Source organism: Podarcis muralis, chromosome 8 (genome assembly GCF_964188315.1).
Source record: "Podarcis muralis chromosome 8, rPodMur119.hap1.1, whole genome shotgun sequence".
In the NCBI taxonomy this organism is placed as follows: Eukaryota; Metazoa; Chordata; class Lepidosauria; order Squamata; family Lacertidae; genus Podarcis; species Podarcis muralis.
The window spans coordinates 67,185,259-67,201,553 of NC_135662.1; the positions used below are offsets into that span (position 1 = coordinate 67,185,259).

The 16,295-nt window shown below is 44.4% G+C and overlaps 1 protein-coding gene across 1 annotated transcript in view; it reads right to left on the reverse strand.

The window, feature by feature from the left end:
• PHLPP1 (PH domain and leucine rich repeat protein phosphatase 1) overlaps window positions 1-16,295 on the reverse strand; it is a 161,175-nt gene that overhangs the window by 35,206 nt on the left and 109,674 nt on the right. Inside the window, 5 exon segments of the mRNA XM_028737876.2 lie at window positions 2,740-2,835; window positions 5,606-5,666; window positions 8,308-8,510; window positions 10,939-11,169; window positions 11,901-12,047. Coding sequence (XP_028593709.2) covers window positions 2,740-2,835; window positions 5,606-5,666; window positions 8,308-8,510; window positions 10,939-11,169; window positions 11,901-12,047 — 738 coding nt within the window.

Sequence of the window (16,295 nt, forward strand, 5' to 3'; positions counted from 1 at the left end):
ATGGAGCAAGGGGACAAGGCTGCTGCTATGTTCACGCCTGCAATTCAAGAACCTTCATCAGTAAAGTATATAAAAATCAAGAAGCCTTGTTTAACGCTCGCAGGAGGCATTAAAAAAAAGATGACTATGACTGCACCCCAAAGTGTGTGCGTTTATAACTTCGCTCTTACACCTTTGTGCTTTGTAGATTTGTGCAGAGGGACTACAGTTCATTGGAAGAACACACGCTTCCCATGAAGAACTTTTTGGGTTCAATCTCTGGCCTTTCTAGCAGATGTTGAAGAAGACCTCTTCTGCCTGAGACCCTGGAGCTGCTGCCCGTCGGAGGATACGTGGGCAAGATGGACCAGTGGCCAGCCTTGTGCATAAGGCGGCTTCACATGCTGAGATGAAAATAGTATCTGCTATTCTAGTAAGCAGAAATTATTCAGAACTGCCCAAGCACCCACACCCTAATGCAGTGTTTCCCAAACGTTTTTGGGCAACGGCACACCTGTTTACCGGAAAAAAATCTCGCGGCACACCACCATTAAAGCCCCGCCCCCGTGACGTCATTCGGGGAGCCGGCGGCCCGGGCCTGAGCTGGAAGGAGAGGCGGTGCTTTTCGGCACAAGGCAATCGGCCTGGAATTGTTTCCCGCGCGCTGCGAAAGGGAACAGCTGCGGTCGCGCGAACCCTCCGGCGCTGGGAGGGGAAAGGGCGGAGTCGCAGAGCACCAGCTGGCCGAGCGGTTGCGCGCAGCGTTGCGCTTTTGGAGAGCGTGCGGCTGCTGCTAGGGGATCCGGGGACGTGAGCAGGCCTGGCCCGACCCGGGTTGAAGGAGGACAAGCCGGCAGCGCGCCAAGTGAGTTCGGTTGCGCACGACGGCCCCCGCTCCCCCCACCCCCGCCGGATCCTCGCCGCCGCCGCCTCTCGCCCGCCTCCCTCCCACGGCACACCACCCGATGTCTCACGGCACAGTAGTGTGCCGCGGAACACCGGTTGGGAAACACTGCCCTAATGCTTAGTCAACTCTGCGTGTATTCTGCATTTCCCCCCTCTTTTACAATCACTGTGCGAACCAAGAGCATAGTACTCAACTCACTACTCCAAGTTTATTTTGCTTGGTTAACAAGGACAGCTCTTACCCCTTAGAAAAAGTCTTGGAAGCATGTGAGCAATACCTGGTGAAAACTCGGAAGGCCAGGGAAGTGGAAGCAGCTAGTGTTCTTTATTTGACCAACAGAAACCCAACAAACTGCATAAACTATGCCAGCCTTCCCTAAGCTAGTCGTTGGACTCCTAGCTCCAAACATCATCATCACCACCATTATTTATTAGATTTGTAAACATTTCCTGGCCACTGGTCATGCCGATGGGAGCTGGACTTTGACAGCATCTGGAAGTCACCAGTTTGGGGAAGCCGGGTCTAAGCAAATGTATGCAGAGATGCTGGGCCAGCTATAAAATAAAAATGGTCCCTGAACTTTTAAACTGTGGTTTTAGATCATTCAAAGTCCTTCCAGTTCAGGCAACTGCTGCCACAGTCATAACAAAAACCACCAAAGAGTGCAAAGTGTTTTTACACACTGGAAACCTAACCAAGGTAACATTAGCTGTACTCCTTAGTGATTATAAGTGATAATCCAAAACATTTAAACAATACCATACCCCCCCACAAGGCCTTTAACCTAATGCTTCCCATCTTGCCTTTTCCAGCCTTGAATCCATATTTTCCTCTCTAAAAACCATTTGCGTTTTCTCATCTCTACTTTTTCAACATGTTTACACACGAAGCGCTTTGGTACTAAATCCTCTGTGTGATGACCAGTTGGCTCCATCTGCCATCCAATCCTTTTTTTAAAACACTGTTAGGTGTTAGAGCTGGGAGATATCTGGTTTTCAGCTTTGCAGCTAAACATCGTGATTAAACTGATATATCACAATGTCTGAAATAAAGATGGAGCTATGCAGAGACACTGGCTGGCTTCACTGTTTTCCCCACGGTGTGATTTTTGCATAGCGCGCACACACACATTTTGATTCACAATCTATTGCCTGCTCAAAAACTATGAAACTGATGTCACAAGATGGACTTCAAACAGGTTTTGGACGATATTACCGCTATATCGCCCAGGCCTGTTAGGTATGTTTTTGTTTGTTTGTTTGGTGGAGGTGTGGCAGAGATTCTGTTTACGCCATGTAGCCACAGGGCAGGTTCCTAGGAAACTGCCTCATACCAGGTGAGACTATTTGCTCATCTAGTTCAGTTGTGTTGACACCAAACAGCAGTGGATTTCATGGCTTTCAATCCCTCCTAGCCCTACCAGAAGATTATGTAGATCCTCTACCATTAAGCCATGGTCCCTTATTCCATTCACACCCTTGAGATTCGAAAGGTTTTTGACTACTGAGAAGAACTACTTTAACATTTATTTAAGGAGCCAGGCAACACGATGCTGAACAGCCTTAGAACGTCTGTCTGCAAATTAAAGAAGTTGGGTGTTTTGTTTTTGTCCGGATTAAAGAGAAGAAGAAGAAGAAGAAGAAGAAGAAGAAGAAGAAGAAGAAGAAGAAGAAGAGAGGCTGTGTTGCAGCTTACAACACAATGGCACCCTGTGAGGTTGAAAAACATCAAACAGAAGGCAAAAACAAAATACCCGTCCATCTGTAACCGAAACAAGCTAAACACTGACTCCGCAATTGTTTCTGAATTGTGCGTCCTGTTCCTACTTGTGTAACTATGTCTGCAAGACTCACCGGGCAGGCAGTTCACATATTTGATTGTGGCCCAGATCCAGAACTTCCAGCTTCCTGCTATCGCAGACCCATTCAGGGAGGCTCTCAAGGTGGTTTCTGCACAAGGGAGGCAACAAACGAACAGGTTAAGAGGTATGGAAAAACTAGCATATGTGTTTTAAACCAGGAAAGGCAATGCAATGAAATGTTTGGGGCCGCAAATGCAACTTGCCCAACACTGGGCCAGACACAATCATCTGTTTTTTCAACCCAGCCACTCATCTTGGAGTGGAATTCGCCGCACAAATCAAGGTTTCCACAATTCTCAACCCACAATCTGCAAAATGATGTCGTGCCGTTCAACAACAAGAGCTTATTGTTGATCGTGAGCATCACAGGTGCATCTAACAGTAACATGCGGCAATAGCGCTTTGCTTTGCTTGGTAGCAGGAAGCAAAAGCAAATGAACACTGTAGAAAACGCTAATAGCAACTGGAACAGTAGCACTGTGCTTCCTTTCAAAAATGTAGCTTTTCTTACATGCTCGCCTATGTTTCCATTGTATATATATTTAGGATTTCCCAGTGCACTTTTTTGAATGCTCATTAAATTCAGTGCAGCCAACTGGAGGCAGCCAGATGTTGCTAGACTCCAACAACCAGCAGCTCCAGCAGTCAGCATGGCCAACGTTCAGGGATGATGTGAACTGCAATCTAACAACCTCTGGAGGGTCCTACATCAACTGGTCCTGCACTTATAGATCAATCTTGTCTTCAAAGATTTTTTACAGCACAACGAGTATGTGTACCAAAATTCCAAACCACTCTGCACAGAAACTTCCAAGATGGCATTTTCACAGGAACTAGAGTTTAGACAAAGGAAACAGAATCAGTGGCCATTCAACCAGATTCAGGAGAACTCCCAAGAACCGTATTCCTTCATTACCAATATTTACTCTACAAATGAAAGTTTGTGCCCACAAATACATCCTGCTGTATGGATCTCTTTTTCTTTGGTGGGTTTTAAATAAGGCAACAGAGCAGGATGTTTAGCTATTTTCTTATTCAGTCCAGGGGAAGTTTACACAAAATGCTGGCTTGCAGCTCTGTCCTGCTCTGTCCTTTACACTATCAACAGTGCTTTGCTTATAGTGAACTGAGTACATTTCCAGTAGAATACCAGCTTGGAAAATAAGGGGATTTTTTTTTTTTAAGGCTTTACTCGTCCCTAACACAGTTTTAAGCTGAAAGTATTTGCAGGAAGACAAATAGTACATCATTCACATTTTGGGGTTGTGCAATAAATGCCATGTTAATCAAAGATATGAGAAAAGAAAGTGAATATATAATCTTGTTATGAAAACAAGCTGTCAACATAGCTAGCCTCAGATATTGGGAAGTCAAATATTCCTCATTATGATGACTTGTGGAAATAATGGTGGGGGGGAGGACACACTGATTTTTCTAATAAATTACTTATCCATGCGCACATACTGATGAGATTCTGGCACGCAAATACATTGACTCATGCACTTGTATGCTTCAAGTCACTGGCAGCACCCTCAGGCAACACCCTTGTCTCTTCGGTGCTCTTGTTTAGACAAAACAGTCGCTTCACTCTTTAGGACAACTCAAGGTCTGGTGCTCTTTTTAAAACAAAAAAACAAAACAAACCACCCACAACAATGCTCAAAAACGCAAATGACCTCCTCTGCTTAGAATCATGTTGTTTTAATCCTAGTGTGCAGGCTCTTGCAGGCATCAGAAACAGCATTGCATGCATGGAATCGGAAAACTTTTCTATTTTTTTAATCTAGCTGTGTTGGTGTAAGTGCCCTCAGCGGATGTTCTGCAGGAGGGAAGGGAGACAGATGTACCAAGCAAAACCAAAGCGCATGAGTACGCAATGGGAGTGAATCTTCCTGTCCCCACAGATTTGTTTTAACAACCCTAGGGTCATACATTATTGTTTGTAAGGGGATTTCCCTCAGTGCTACAGATTAACCCAGGCATGGGCAAACTCGGCCCTCCAGATGTTTTGGGACTACAACTCCCATCATCCCTAGCTAACAGGACCAGTTGTCAGGGAGGATGGGAGTTGTAGTCCCAAAACCTCTGGAGGGCTGGGTTTGCTTATGCCTGGATTAAGCACTGTGATTCGAGAGAGAGTCCATGTATAAGCCAAGGCCTTTAAGATAGGGCTATTTTACTAGTGCGCCTAAAGATCTGCTCCGCAGTGTAATTTGAAAAATAACCCAGGTCCAATGCTGCAGTGTGTCTGAAACACACTCACAAACTTAGCCAAATGTATTTGACTGTGTCTTTTAAGACCCAGAAAACACTCTTGATGATGGTGATGATTTAAATCACCAGACCTCAGAATGAACACATCGATTTGTAGAAGTCATCTTCACATCGAGGAATAAATGGAGTCTTGGCATTCCAACACACATTTTGACAGATCCAATTAAAATAAATAAAAGTTTAATTTTAAGTGAATAAAATTCTAGCACGTGCTAGAGGGGGATGGAGGGGGGGGAATGGAGGGAGATTTCCTTCTTCCAACCTCTCTGAGGGTTGACGCGACAGAAAATTAACCGAAGTCCAGAGACCAGCAGCAGGCTGTGGGATTTTAAAATGGGTTTCAGAATGCCACAGCCTTTTTTCAACTTAGGTTGGCAACCGATACATGTAATGCCGAACTACAGTAGAAGATGGAAGCAGGGAGGAGAGAATAAATAAGGAAAGCTCATGCAAACTAATGGATCAATCCTGAACAGTAACCCTAGCAACTTGTGTGTCTCTACCAGCCCTCTTAGCAAGGCTACAGTAATTTTTGTTTCAGCCATGCTAGCACCGCATTTTCAAAAAGGTATATTAGGGCTTACCTAGAAACATCCATGTAAGTCAGATAGTTCGGAACAGGATACACATCAAGGTGAACAAGTTCTGTGAAAGGAACACAATTAATATATACCAGAAACAAAGAAAAAATAGCATTGAAAATAATGCACTACTTCCTATTTCCCAGGTTTGTTGTTCCCCCATCGTGCAAGTTGTACATCGCACACAGTAAGGAATATTTAATATGGCTTAAAGAGGTCTTCAATAGACATAGTACAGTGGTACCTTGTTTCTCAAACTCAATCCATTCCGGGAGTCCATTCGACTCCTGAAACTGTTCGGAAACCAAGGCACGGCTTCCGATTGCCTGCAGGAGCTTCCTGCACTCAAGCAGAAGCTGCATCGGACGTTTGGCTTCTGAAAAACGTTCGCAAACTGGAACACTTACTTCCAGGTTTGTGGTGTTCAGGAGCCAAGCTGTTCAAGTGCCAAGGTACCACTGTACACCAGATAGTGGTTTCTTCCATTTCTCCTTAGCTTTCAACAGACATAGTTATGTTATTTAGGAAAGTTTTCCTCCTGCTGTTACTTCCTAAAATGCAGTCTCAAATCGGTTCTGGGATCTGAACTGCAAGTCCAGTAAGTTACAAAATCTGAGAGCCCAAGAAATATTTTTATCCCCAGAACTAAGACATTCTTAAGGTTTGATTTGTGTGCTTGTGATGCACCACTTCAGACTGCCAGGACACCACACACCATCCACACAGAAAAACATCCATATCAATAGTTAAATCCTCTTCCCAACGTCTAGTATTCTGCAGGGAGGAATTTTTCACTTTTCATGGTATAGAGCAGCATTCAATCACTGACCAACCCTGTCTGCAGTGATACAACCCAGACATAGGTTCATCTCCTGAGCGAGAACTAGGCTTATGGTAAATCAATGATTCCTCACCCAATCATTTCCCAAGGCTATTCTTCACACAGCATCACCAGCAGGACTTCATTGCACTGCCATCTGTTTGTAGACAAGAAGTCTATCCTAACACCCTCTTGACCTTACATTAAATCCTTCAACTCATGATTAGCAGCCATATCCATTTTTATGCACAGAACTAACAAAGCCTAATCCTACAATTACAACGTTCATCAGTCCAGGAATCCATTGAAACAATGGTTTGGCAATGCTTGGATTTTGCTGCCAATTTCTGAAACCCATGCCACAGCTCAACTATAAGGTTATGCACAGGGGAATTTAGGGCAGTCTTCTCTCTCTCTTTTTAATCAAAAAGGGCTAAGAGGTTACACAACAAACCAATCACCGTGAACTTAGGGCCTATCTGCAGTCCAGAGGTGGGAGACGGCAGAAGAAAGAACGAGAGCTACTGCTGCCTGTTCGTAACTCACTGAGCTCAGCTGCCTACTTCAATCAATTCTTCAGTGCTTCCAGCAGAGAGAGAAGACCTCAAGGTCCTATGCTCAGCAGAAACAGCTTTATGCAAAAGACAGTTGTGCAAATCCACTTTATTTGCATAATTTATACAAGTGGACTTTTTTTGGCCCGAGGGTTGTTCTCGCTGCAGAAAATGCTTAGCCCACTCTGAAAACCAGAGCAAGGGACAACAGGCTTTCCTGTTACATGTGTCATGATGAAGTCCACAGGAAACTAAAAAAAGAAATGATACAACAAAGAGGCATGTGGCACCTTAAAAACTAACAAATGTTAATATGGCATAAGCATTCGTCAGATGGATGGGGTGTGACCCTCAGTTTTCAGGCAGAGTGTGTATGTGTGTGTGTGTGTGTGTGTATATATATATATATATATATATATGCACACACAAGTGCGCACAGGTGTTAAGGGGGGAGGAATGTTAAAGGTTGGAGATAAACGGCAACGGAATGTGAAAATATAGCCTGTGACGGAACTTAAATGCATGCTAAATGGTCCTTCCCAGCAGCAGCAGTTTGTGACAACACAACCATCACAGAATTGTTGAGTAAATTAACACCAATGTAAAAGGTAAAGGTAAAGGGACCCCTGACTAATAGGTCCAGTCGTGACCGACTCTGGGGTTGCAGCGCTCATCTCACTTTACTGGCTGAGGGAGCTGGTGTACAGCTTCCGGGTCATGTGGCCAGCATGACTAAGCCGCTTCTGGCGAACCAGAGCAGCGCACGGAAACCCCATTTACCTTCCCACCGGAGCGGTACCTATTTATCTACTTGCACTTTGACGTGTTTTAGAAACTGCTAGGTTGGCAGGAGCAGGGACTGAGCAATGGGAGCTCACCCCGTTGCAGGGATTCAAACCGCCAACCTTCTGATCGGCAAGCCCTAGGCTCTGTGGTTTAACCCACAGCGCCACCCACGTCCCAACACCAATGTAGGGAAGCCAAAAACCTGAAATTTTGCAGTAGGCGTCAGACAGGCAGCAGGCTTTGGACTGAAATTATCAGTTACCTATGGTATGTTGTCATCTTCACAGAAAGTCAAGGCCAATCGCTCCAGTATTTCAGTAACATTTATGTGAGGTAAGCTGAATGCTTAAAATGCACAGTATGAATGCATTATTATTCATTTCTGACTGACACTGGCATAGTGGTCCTCTAAATGGTTTGTATTGTGCTTGAGCGCTAGGGGCTGGAGGAATCCTGAACCTAAACCCAGCGTCCAAATCCACTGTAAGACGAGCAGACCAGAAAACACCTAGTCCTTGTCTGAACTGCCTTCAAAGCGAACTTACCATTTGAAGTGGCGTAAAGAGCTTTAAGCAAGTATCCGCTGATTTTGAGGCTGACCAGCTGGTTTCTTTCACAGTGCAGTATTTCAACGTTGTTGAAGATGGTGGCGTCGAGTTCGCCTAGTTTATTGTCCCGAAGATCGAGCTGGGTGACGTGATGTAGGAAATCAGCGCCGTCCGCCACCAACCTCCTAATGACATTTAACCTGGAGTAAGAGAGGGAGGAAAAGAATTATGCTGTCGATGGGCGTATGTCAGCAAGAGGTTGGAAAGCTGACGTTTTGGCTCTAAAACTATCGTTTTCTCAGTGTCCCAAGCAAAAATAAAATACAAGCCCAAAATCTGGTGCTCAAATGGGCCCTGTTTTTATGAAAAGCTCATAGTGACTCACATGGAGGTCCCCAATGGTCTCCCTTCCAACATTTAGTTCTAAGTAACGCTACAGCTTCAAGCACTCCCCAGGTCATACACTAGACCCTTTTGCTGAAAATCTTGGAACCCACCACCAATAGGTTGTGAGGCAAACAGCAGGAAGTGCTCCCAGTGTGGTGTAGTGGTAAAGAGCGGTAGTCACGTAATCTGGGGAACTGGGTTCGCTTCCCCGCTCCTCCACATGCAGCTGCTGGGTGACCTTGGGCCAGTCACACTTCTTTGAAGTCTCTCAGCCCCACTCACCTCACAGAGTGTTTGTTGTGGGGGAGGAAGGGAAAGGAGATTGTTAGCCGCTTTGAGACTCCTGAAGGGGAGTGAAAGGCGGGATATCAAATCCAAACTCTTCTTCTTCTCCCAAGTATCTGTCCCTCATTTCGCTGGGGCATTAGAGGGTGCTGAGAGATAGCTCGGTTGGTAGAGCACGAGACTCTTAATTTCAGGGTCAAGGGTTTGAGCCCCACGGTGGGTGAAAGATTCCTGTATTGCAAGGAGTTGGAATAAATGATCCTTGTGGGCCATTCCAACTCTGCAGTTCCATAAACCAGCAGGTTGCATTTTAATCATAATTTTTTAGTTTTGCTACCTGAGATTGTGCCTATGCAAAAGGAAGCTCTGATTAGTTCTGAAATGGTTGCAGCCAAAGTGGGGTCCCGTTCAACTTAACCATATGCATCCTTCTTGCAATCAGGACGTACGCTGAATAATCCCAGCCAATGAAAACATGCGTTTTCCAAAGTGCAGCGAACACCAACATTCACATACGAACATCAACAATCCCAGATCACTTTACCACTGTCAACATGAATTGATGGCGTATGACTGACAAAGAGGGAGATATACACCAGTGTATGCTGACAACTCTTACTTTATGTGGATGTTAGTACTTGGTGCATTTCTGAGATTTTGCTTATACACAAAATTCTTCTGGGATTGCAGATGTTCAAATGGGAATGCGACATTCCCCAAACTTAGGACTTCCACTATAATATATGAATACCTTCATAGACTAAAGCACTGCTTTGAATTCCTCAGAGGATAAAAAAGTGGGGAAGAGGGGTTTATAAACATGAAGCTCTGCACATATTCCAAGTTCTCCATTTGGGCACGGCATTATAATAAAAGTTTACATCCCACCCAAATCCCAACACTTGACAATGGTGATGTGATCCAATAGGTCAGTATTTTATATTTGGGGTGGGTCACCCAAACCCATACATGCACATATTATAAATCATGGCAGGTCGAGAGAACTTGTCCTGCCCAGTCCTTGACTTGCTGCAGAAACAAAGGTGATCTATAAAAAGCAGCCACCTGTACAATTTCATTGCACTCTGAAGAGTTCAGTTTTATTTTCAGTGCTGAGCTGACAAGATCGATTAAATCACACAATCAGTAGAATGCTTTGGGGGGCAATGAAAGCTCTGGAAGGACCAGGACTGCACTTCTTTCTTTTTTTAAGTGCTCTCATCCCTAGATTACACCATATGCCATCTTCTAGCATGCATAAGTTAACTCCTCAACCTGCTATAACCACTTAACCCATTAAAACACAGGCATCTCCCTGCAGCTGTATTTGGAATTATCAGGCAAAAACCTGCCCAAAACCTATGAGCATTTTAAGAATTTTGTATGATATGTACATTGTTTTAAATGTTATATTTGTTAAATCAAAAAAAATTCTATTCAGTTTGGATGGGGCGGAGAGAAGAGAAGGCCCCACCCATCAGCAGATGTCATTGGTGACATCAGTTGATAGTTAAAGGGGCATGGTTTAGGGAAAATGGCCTCATGGGCCAAACCAGACCTTTTGGCAGGCCAAAACTGGACCACAAGTCCTACCCTTGAGGTAAGGGATTGAATCCCTCACCTACAAGCTCAATAGTATTTGCATGAGGATGAGTAATTATTTCTGGTTGGTTAAAACAGTCTATTTCTCAATTTTGCAGGCTAATGTAATAATATGACAACTAAACACTGCCAAGCCTGCATTTGTTGTAGAGGAAGTCACTCTTAATTTGATCGCTTGTGTGAAAAAAGAAGCAGAGATATTTAACAAACATCACCCCTAGCACTAAATGCCCTTGCTCAAAAGTTCAGCATCTGCATATGAAATTTGTGACCAGTCATAGCCAGTATCTTGAAATGATACGAACAGCCATCTTCACTCTTGAGTTTCACCCGTTCTCTCGCAAGGTTACGTACCTTAGATCTACATGTTTGATGTGTGGCATTCTGTTCAGCGCCTGCAAGCAGAGTGTTTCCATGCAGTTTCCAGACATACAGAGTTTGTCCATGGCAGGCAGCTTCTCTAGCACCTCGGGAATGCCGCTGAACTCATTGAAAGAAAGACCCAGGTAGTTAAGCTGGGGCATCTTTTCCAACTCAGCAGGAAGGCTCTGGAGGAAGTTCCCATCCAACAAGAAGGTCTGTAAGCTATTGAAGAGAAGAGGTGGTTGTCAACAGCAGCATTAAAAAAAAAACCCCAAAACAACTCTTTATAAACGTGTACTGCAGCAACTCCAAAGGACCTTCTGGCAGTTCCCCTGTCGTGAGAAGTGAGGTTACAGTAAGGTCACCCCGGATTTACAAATCAGTCTCCTGACAAAAACCTATCATTCCTATTGAAGTTGAAAAGCATCCCCAGATTCATTGAAAAAAATCTGGTAACCTTAGGCTATAGGGAACCAGGAAGAAAACCTTCCTGGTAGTGGCACCTGCCCTGTGGAATGCCCTCCCATCAGATGTCAAACTGATAAACGACGACACGACTTTTAGAAGACATCTGAAGGCAGCCCTGTATCGGGAAGCTTCTAATGTGCGATGCTCTGTTGTGTTTATGTATATCCTGTTGGAAGCCACCCAGAGTGGCTGGGGGAACTGAGTCAGATGGATGGAGCACAATCAATATTATTATTATTGTTGTTGTTGCCATATTCTGGACCCAAGTGAAGGTGCTAGTATACAAGAGTTTTTCACAGCTTAAGTCCTCTGTATGTGAAGAAGTGAGTAATACACAGGCACTTTTGCTGGCTGTTACAGATTTAGTTGTGCTTAGGCGTTTAGCACACACTTTTGCCATGACTCAGGCATCATTGACCCAGGCTAACCCTCTGGGAGGAGTCGTGCACTCGGGGTTCATGCTGCCCTTGGCCATCTGTACCTACTTGTTCATATCACCGACGGCTGCTGGAATACTTCTGAGTGCATTGCAGGACACGTTGAGCTCAGTCAAGGTTGGAATGCTGCAGACTGCCAATGGGAACTCTCCTAAATGATTGTTGGAAAGGTTAAGGCTCCTCAGCTTACTGAACCTATGATTGGGGTGTGGGGGGAGAGAGGAGAGAAGGAGTAAAACAAAACAATAAATTGTGTATTAAATTAAGGCCATGTTATGCAGAAGAAATGAACTACCCATAGACTGTCACCAAGCGGCTGCTTAAGCCACACAAATTTATTTTCCGCAGCGCTAAGAAAACAATTAGCAATAAGATGCTGGAGGATCTTCAGTATTAATGATATTCTCTACCAATGTGTTTCCTCAATGACAAAAGGTGTAGACTTAGGAGGGGAAAATATAGTTGGGGGTGATCAAGGGGTTTTGAAATAGTGTCCTTAAAACCCCAGGCGTTTACAATTAGAAACTCAGTCGCAGCTCAAATATGTCATACAAAGTAGGCAAGCTTGCAGAGTTTTAAATGCAGTTATTTGGATCTCTGTGCCTATCTTGCATCAGCAATAGTATAGCCATTGATCATGCCAGTAGTATAGCTGGTGCAAAACTGGAGACACACAAATTCAGAATTATTTCCCCCCAATTATTATTCTCTTAACTGGGAAAGGACGAATACTTGGAGCAACCTTGACAAAGACTTCCTTGACAGTATGTACAGACACCTAAGGCAACACATCTCTGAGTCTAAATAATTTTTTATTTTTTTTGAAGGACAGAAATTTCTCCTGGTGTTTAGTATAAATTCTACTTTCCTGCAATTCAGCCTTATAGAAGTACCCTTAAAGGACTACAAAGGTGCTATTTATTTCAATATATACCATGATAAGTTACCATTTGTATTTACCACCCCAAGTTCCAAAATGTTCTGGAAAGTGATCAGCCCTCAATAATTTTTGTTTTATCAGCAAACAAGCTGCACAGACAAACACCTTTTCTGAAGATGGCAGCTGTGTTGCCCCTGCTGCAGAAAAAACTGCTAAGATTCTCACGGCACTGTAAACAAGCACCTAAAACCAAGAAATCAGCCATCTTCCCATTTGTGAAAGGTTGCATAGCTGGTCACATGGCGTTGATTTTTAATCACCAGAAAGTGGCATTTACAAGCTTTTGTTTTAATGCCCTATGCTTCATTTATCCCAAAGTTTTGCTAAAAACCTGTTCAAAATTTCTCCAAGTTTCTGTCTGCAATCGTGAGAGCTTAGAAACCCATTCTATTTTAAAAATGCAATCTCAGTTTGTCACCATGTAGTAGCAGGATCTGTAATCTGAGAAATATTCCATGATTTGCAGCACAACCATAGTCTTGAAAATCCCTACACACACACACACACACACACACACACACAGCCAATGTAAACCAATTGCACTAAATTATAAGTCCCATGGGAGGTGTGTGGATTTAAGGGCTTTTTGAGCAGAAAATATGCACTGCGTCGCTTCGCTCTGTTTGTCTGTCATGACTTTACAATCAGACAGAAAATCCTCACCAGAAGCTTTCGAATTTCAGTAAAGCCAGCAAGTGAATCACTGTTAAGTTTTCAATTAGCAGCACTTGTCAGAAAGCAGTTTCTTAGCACCTTAATTAGACTTCTCTCACCCCGGGTAACTGCTCTTTAAAAAAGCAAACTAATTCCATAAGGGTTTTTGTGTTTTTTTGGTTTGGTTTTTTTAAAGGCTTCCCTTGGAAAGGGGAAATTATTCTTTAATTCCTCCTTGGTTATCCCAGCATCCCCAAAGCAGAACTTGCCCCTGAACTTAGGCCCATCTTGATTGCAAGAAAAAAGGGGAGGGGGAAAAACGTGAAGTGATTACTCAAGGAAGAAAGGGGACAATCCAAGTTACCAAGACTGCATGTGCAGCCACATTGTTCAGGTTGCCTAACAACAGGGAGTAGGGCGTGTGTGTGTGTGTGTGTGTGTGCCTGCAGGCAACCCGCTAAAGGGCTGAATGCAAAGATCTGTGTCAGCTTCAGATGGATGAGAGGAAGCTCTTTTCCTGACGAAGTTCACTAGAGGGCTTTGTTTTCCCTTCATTCAATCTCCTCTCGGTGCATGATGGGAGTGAGGGAGAGTCATGGAATATACACACCCATAAGAACAGAGGCAATCACAGTATCCATCAAGCATCAAGTAAAGGGACCCCTGACCATTAGGTCCAGTTGTGGCCAACTCTGGGGTTGGGGCGCTCATCTCGCTTTATTGGCCGAGGAAGCCGGCGTACAGCTTCCAGGTCATGTGGCCAGCATGACTAAGCCGCTTCTGGCGAACCAGAGCAGCGCACGGAAACGCCATTTACCTTCCCGCTGGAGTGGTACCTATTTATCTACTTGCACTTTGACGTGCTTTTGAACTGCTAGGTTGGCAGGAGCAGGGACCGAGCAACGGGAGCTCACTCCGTCGCGGGGATTCAAACCGCCGACCTTCTGATCGGCAAGTCCTAGGCTCTGTGGTTTAACCCACAGCGCCACCCATGTCCCCAAGCATCAAGTACCACATCCCAAAAGCACCTGCAGTCAGAGGACTCCCCCAAGGATAGCATCCTTCCTCCCCACCCACCACCAACAGAACTAGGGCAAGAAATTCCTTGGAAAGAATGGAGCTCAGCATTGGTAACCGGGCTGATCCACAAAGTCCAGCTCAGGCATAACTGCTTAGATCAGCCACTGCTTATTAGTCAGAAAACAAGGGGCATTTTCTTAAAAAATAAATTCCCAAAATGGTCCTGAGAACTTCTAGGGCTCACAAAATGTTGAAGCTATAGAATTTAGAAAACACTAGAATTAGCCATTATCTAAAGAGAGAACTTTAGATAATAACTAGGGACGCGGGTGGCGCTGTGGGTAAAAGCCTCAGCGCCTAGGGCTTGCCGATCGAAAGGTCGGCGGTTCGAATCCCCGCGGCAGGGTGCGCTCCCGTTGCTCGGTCCCAGTGCCTGCCAACCTAGCAGTTCGAAAGCACCTCCGGGTGCAAGTAGATAAATAGGGACTGCTTACTAGCGGGAAGGTAAACAGCGTTTCCGTGTGCTGCGCTGGCTCGCCACATGCAGCTTTGTCACACTGGCCACGTGACCCGGAAGTGTCTCCGGACAGCGCTGGCCCCCGGCCTATAGAGTGAGATGGGCGCACAACCCCACAGTCTGGCAAGACTGGCCCGTACGGGCAGGGGTACCTTTACCTTTAACTTAAAGAGAGAACTGTCTGGGTGGTACTGAATGCTGAACTTTGCTGATGCCATTTGATGTGGTGATTAGGTCAAACAAATGATGAAACCAAAGCTAAATAGGTTGCCATTCCTTGATGACGAACATCAACACTCCAGCCATTTCCCCCCACAGTCCCCCCCCCCCCGTTATAGTAAAAATATCTAAACAGAAAATATTATTGCATATTGCTACAAATATGAAAAAGTTTAGCTGTGACCCTGCCTACCCAAATGCTATTTGTATTCATACAATTTAACTATACCTAAAACGATGCACCACACATATTCCCAAAATGGGGGGAAATGCATTTCCTAATAGAAACTCCTAATTGTTTGCTTATGCTCTCTTCCTTCTCCACACCTTACTGCTCCAAGTAAACTTCACCTGCAGACCAGGTTCATTCAAACCAACTGTGCAACTGAGGACTCTCTACTGTCTTCCACATACTTGCCTACTTTAGTCTAGCCAGTATAATCCAGTCAATTACCAATTATTGACATACCTTTAGATAGTATCTTCAACTTAACCCAAAAGTAAATGTCCTGATTCCAAGGGCAAAAGGTAAGATGTACATTGGTGACCATTTCTTTCCAAAAAAAACACAAAACCCCTAAGTACTCCTACAAGCATACCCCATATGATAGTAATTTGCCCTGAGGTTCAGAGCAACACCAGCATAAATGTGGTTTGGTTTTATTATTACACTTACTAAACATGAGAAGGGTTCGGGATTTGGGGGGGGGGGGGAATACTTTTAAAATAGTTGTCGTCGTTCAGTCGTGTCCAATTCTTCGTGACCCCATGGACCAGAGCACGAATAGTACTTAAATCAAAGTATGACATATTTCATTCTGAAATATCTGGCCTTATCATTACAGTGGTCCCTTGGTTTACGAACTTAAGCCCATTCTTAAACCAAAGCGTTCTTAAACCAAGGCGTGCTTTCCCATAGCAGCAGGGGACTCAATTTACAAATGGAACACACTCAACAGGAAGCGGAACATGTTCTGCTTCCAAGGCAAAGTTCACAAACCAAAACACCTACTTCCAGGTTTGCGGCATTCTTAATCCAAGTTGTTCATAAACTAAGCTGTTCTTAAACCAAGGTACCACTGTACTCTAAAAT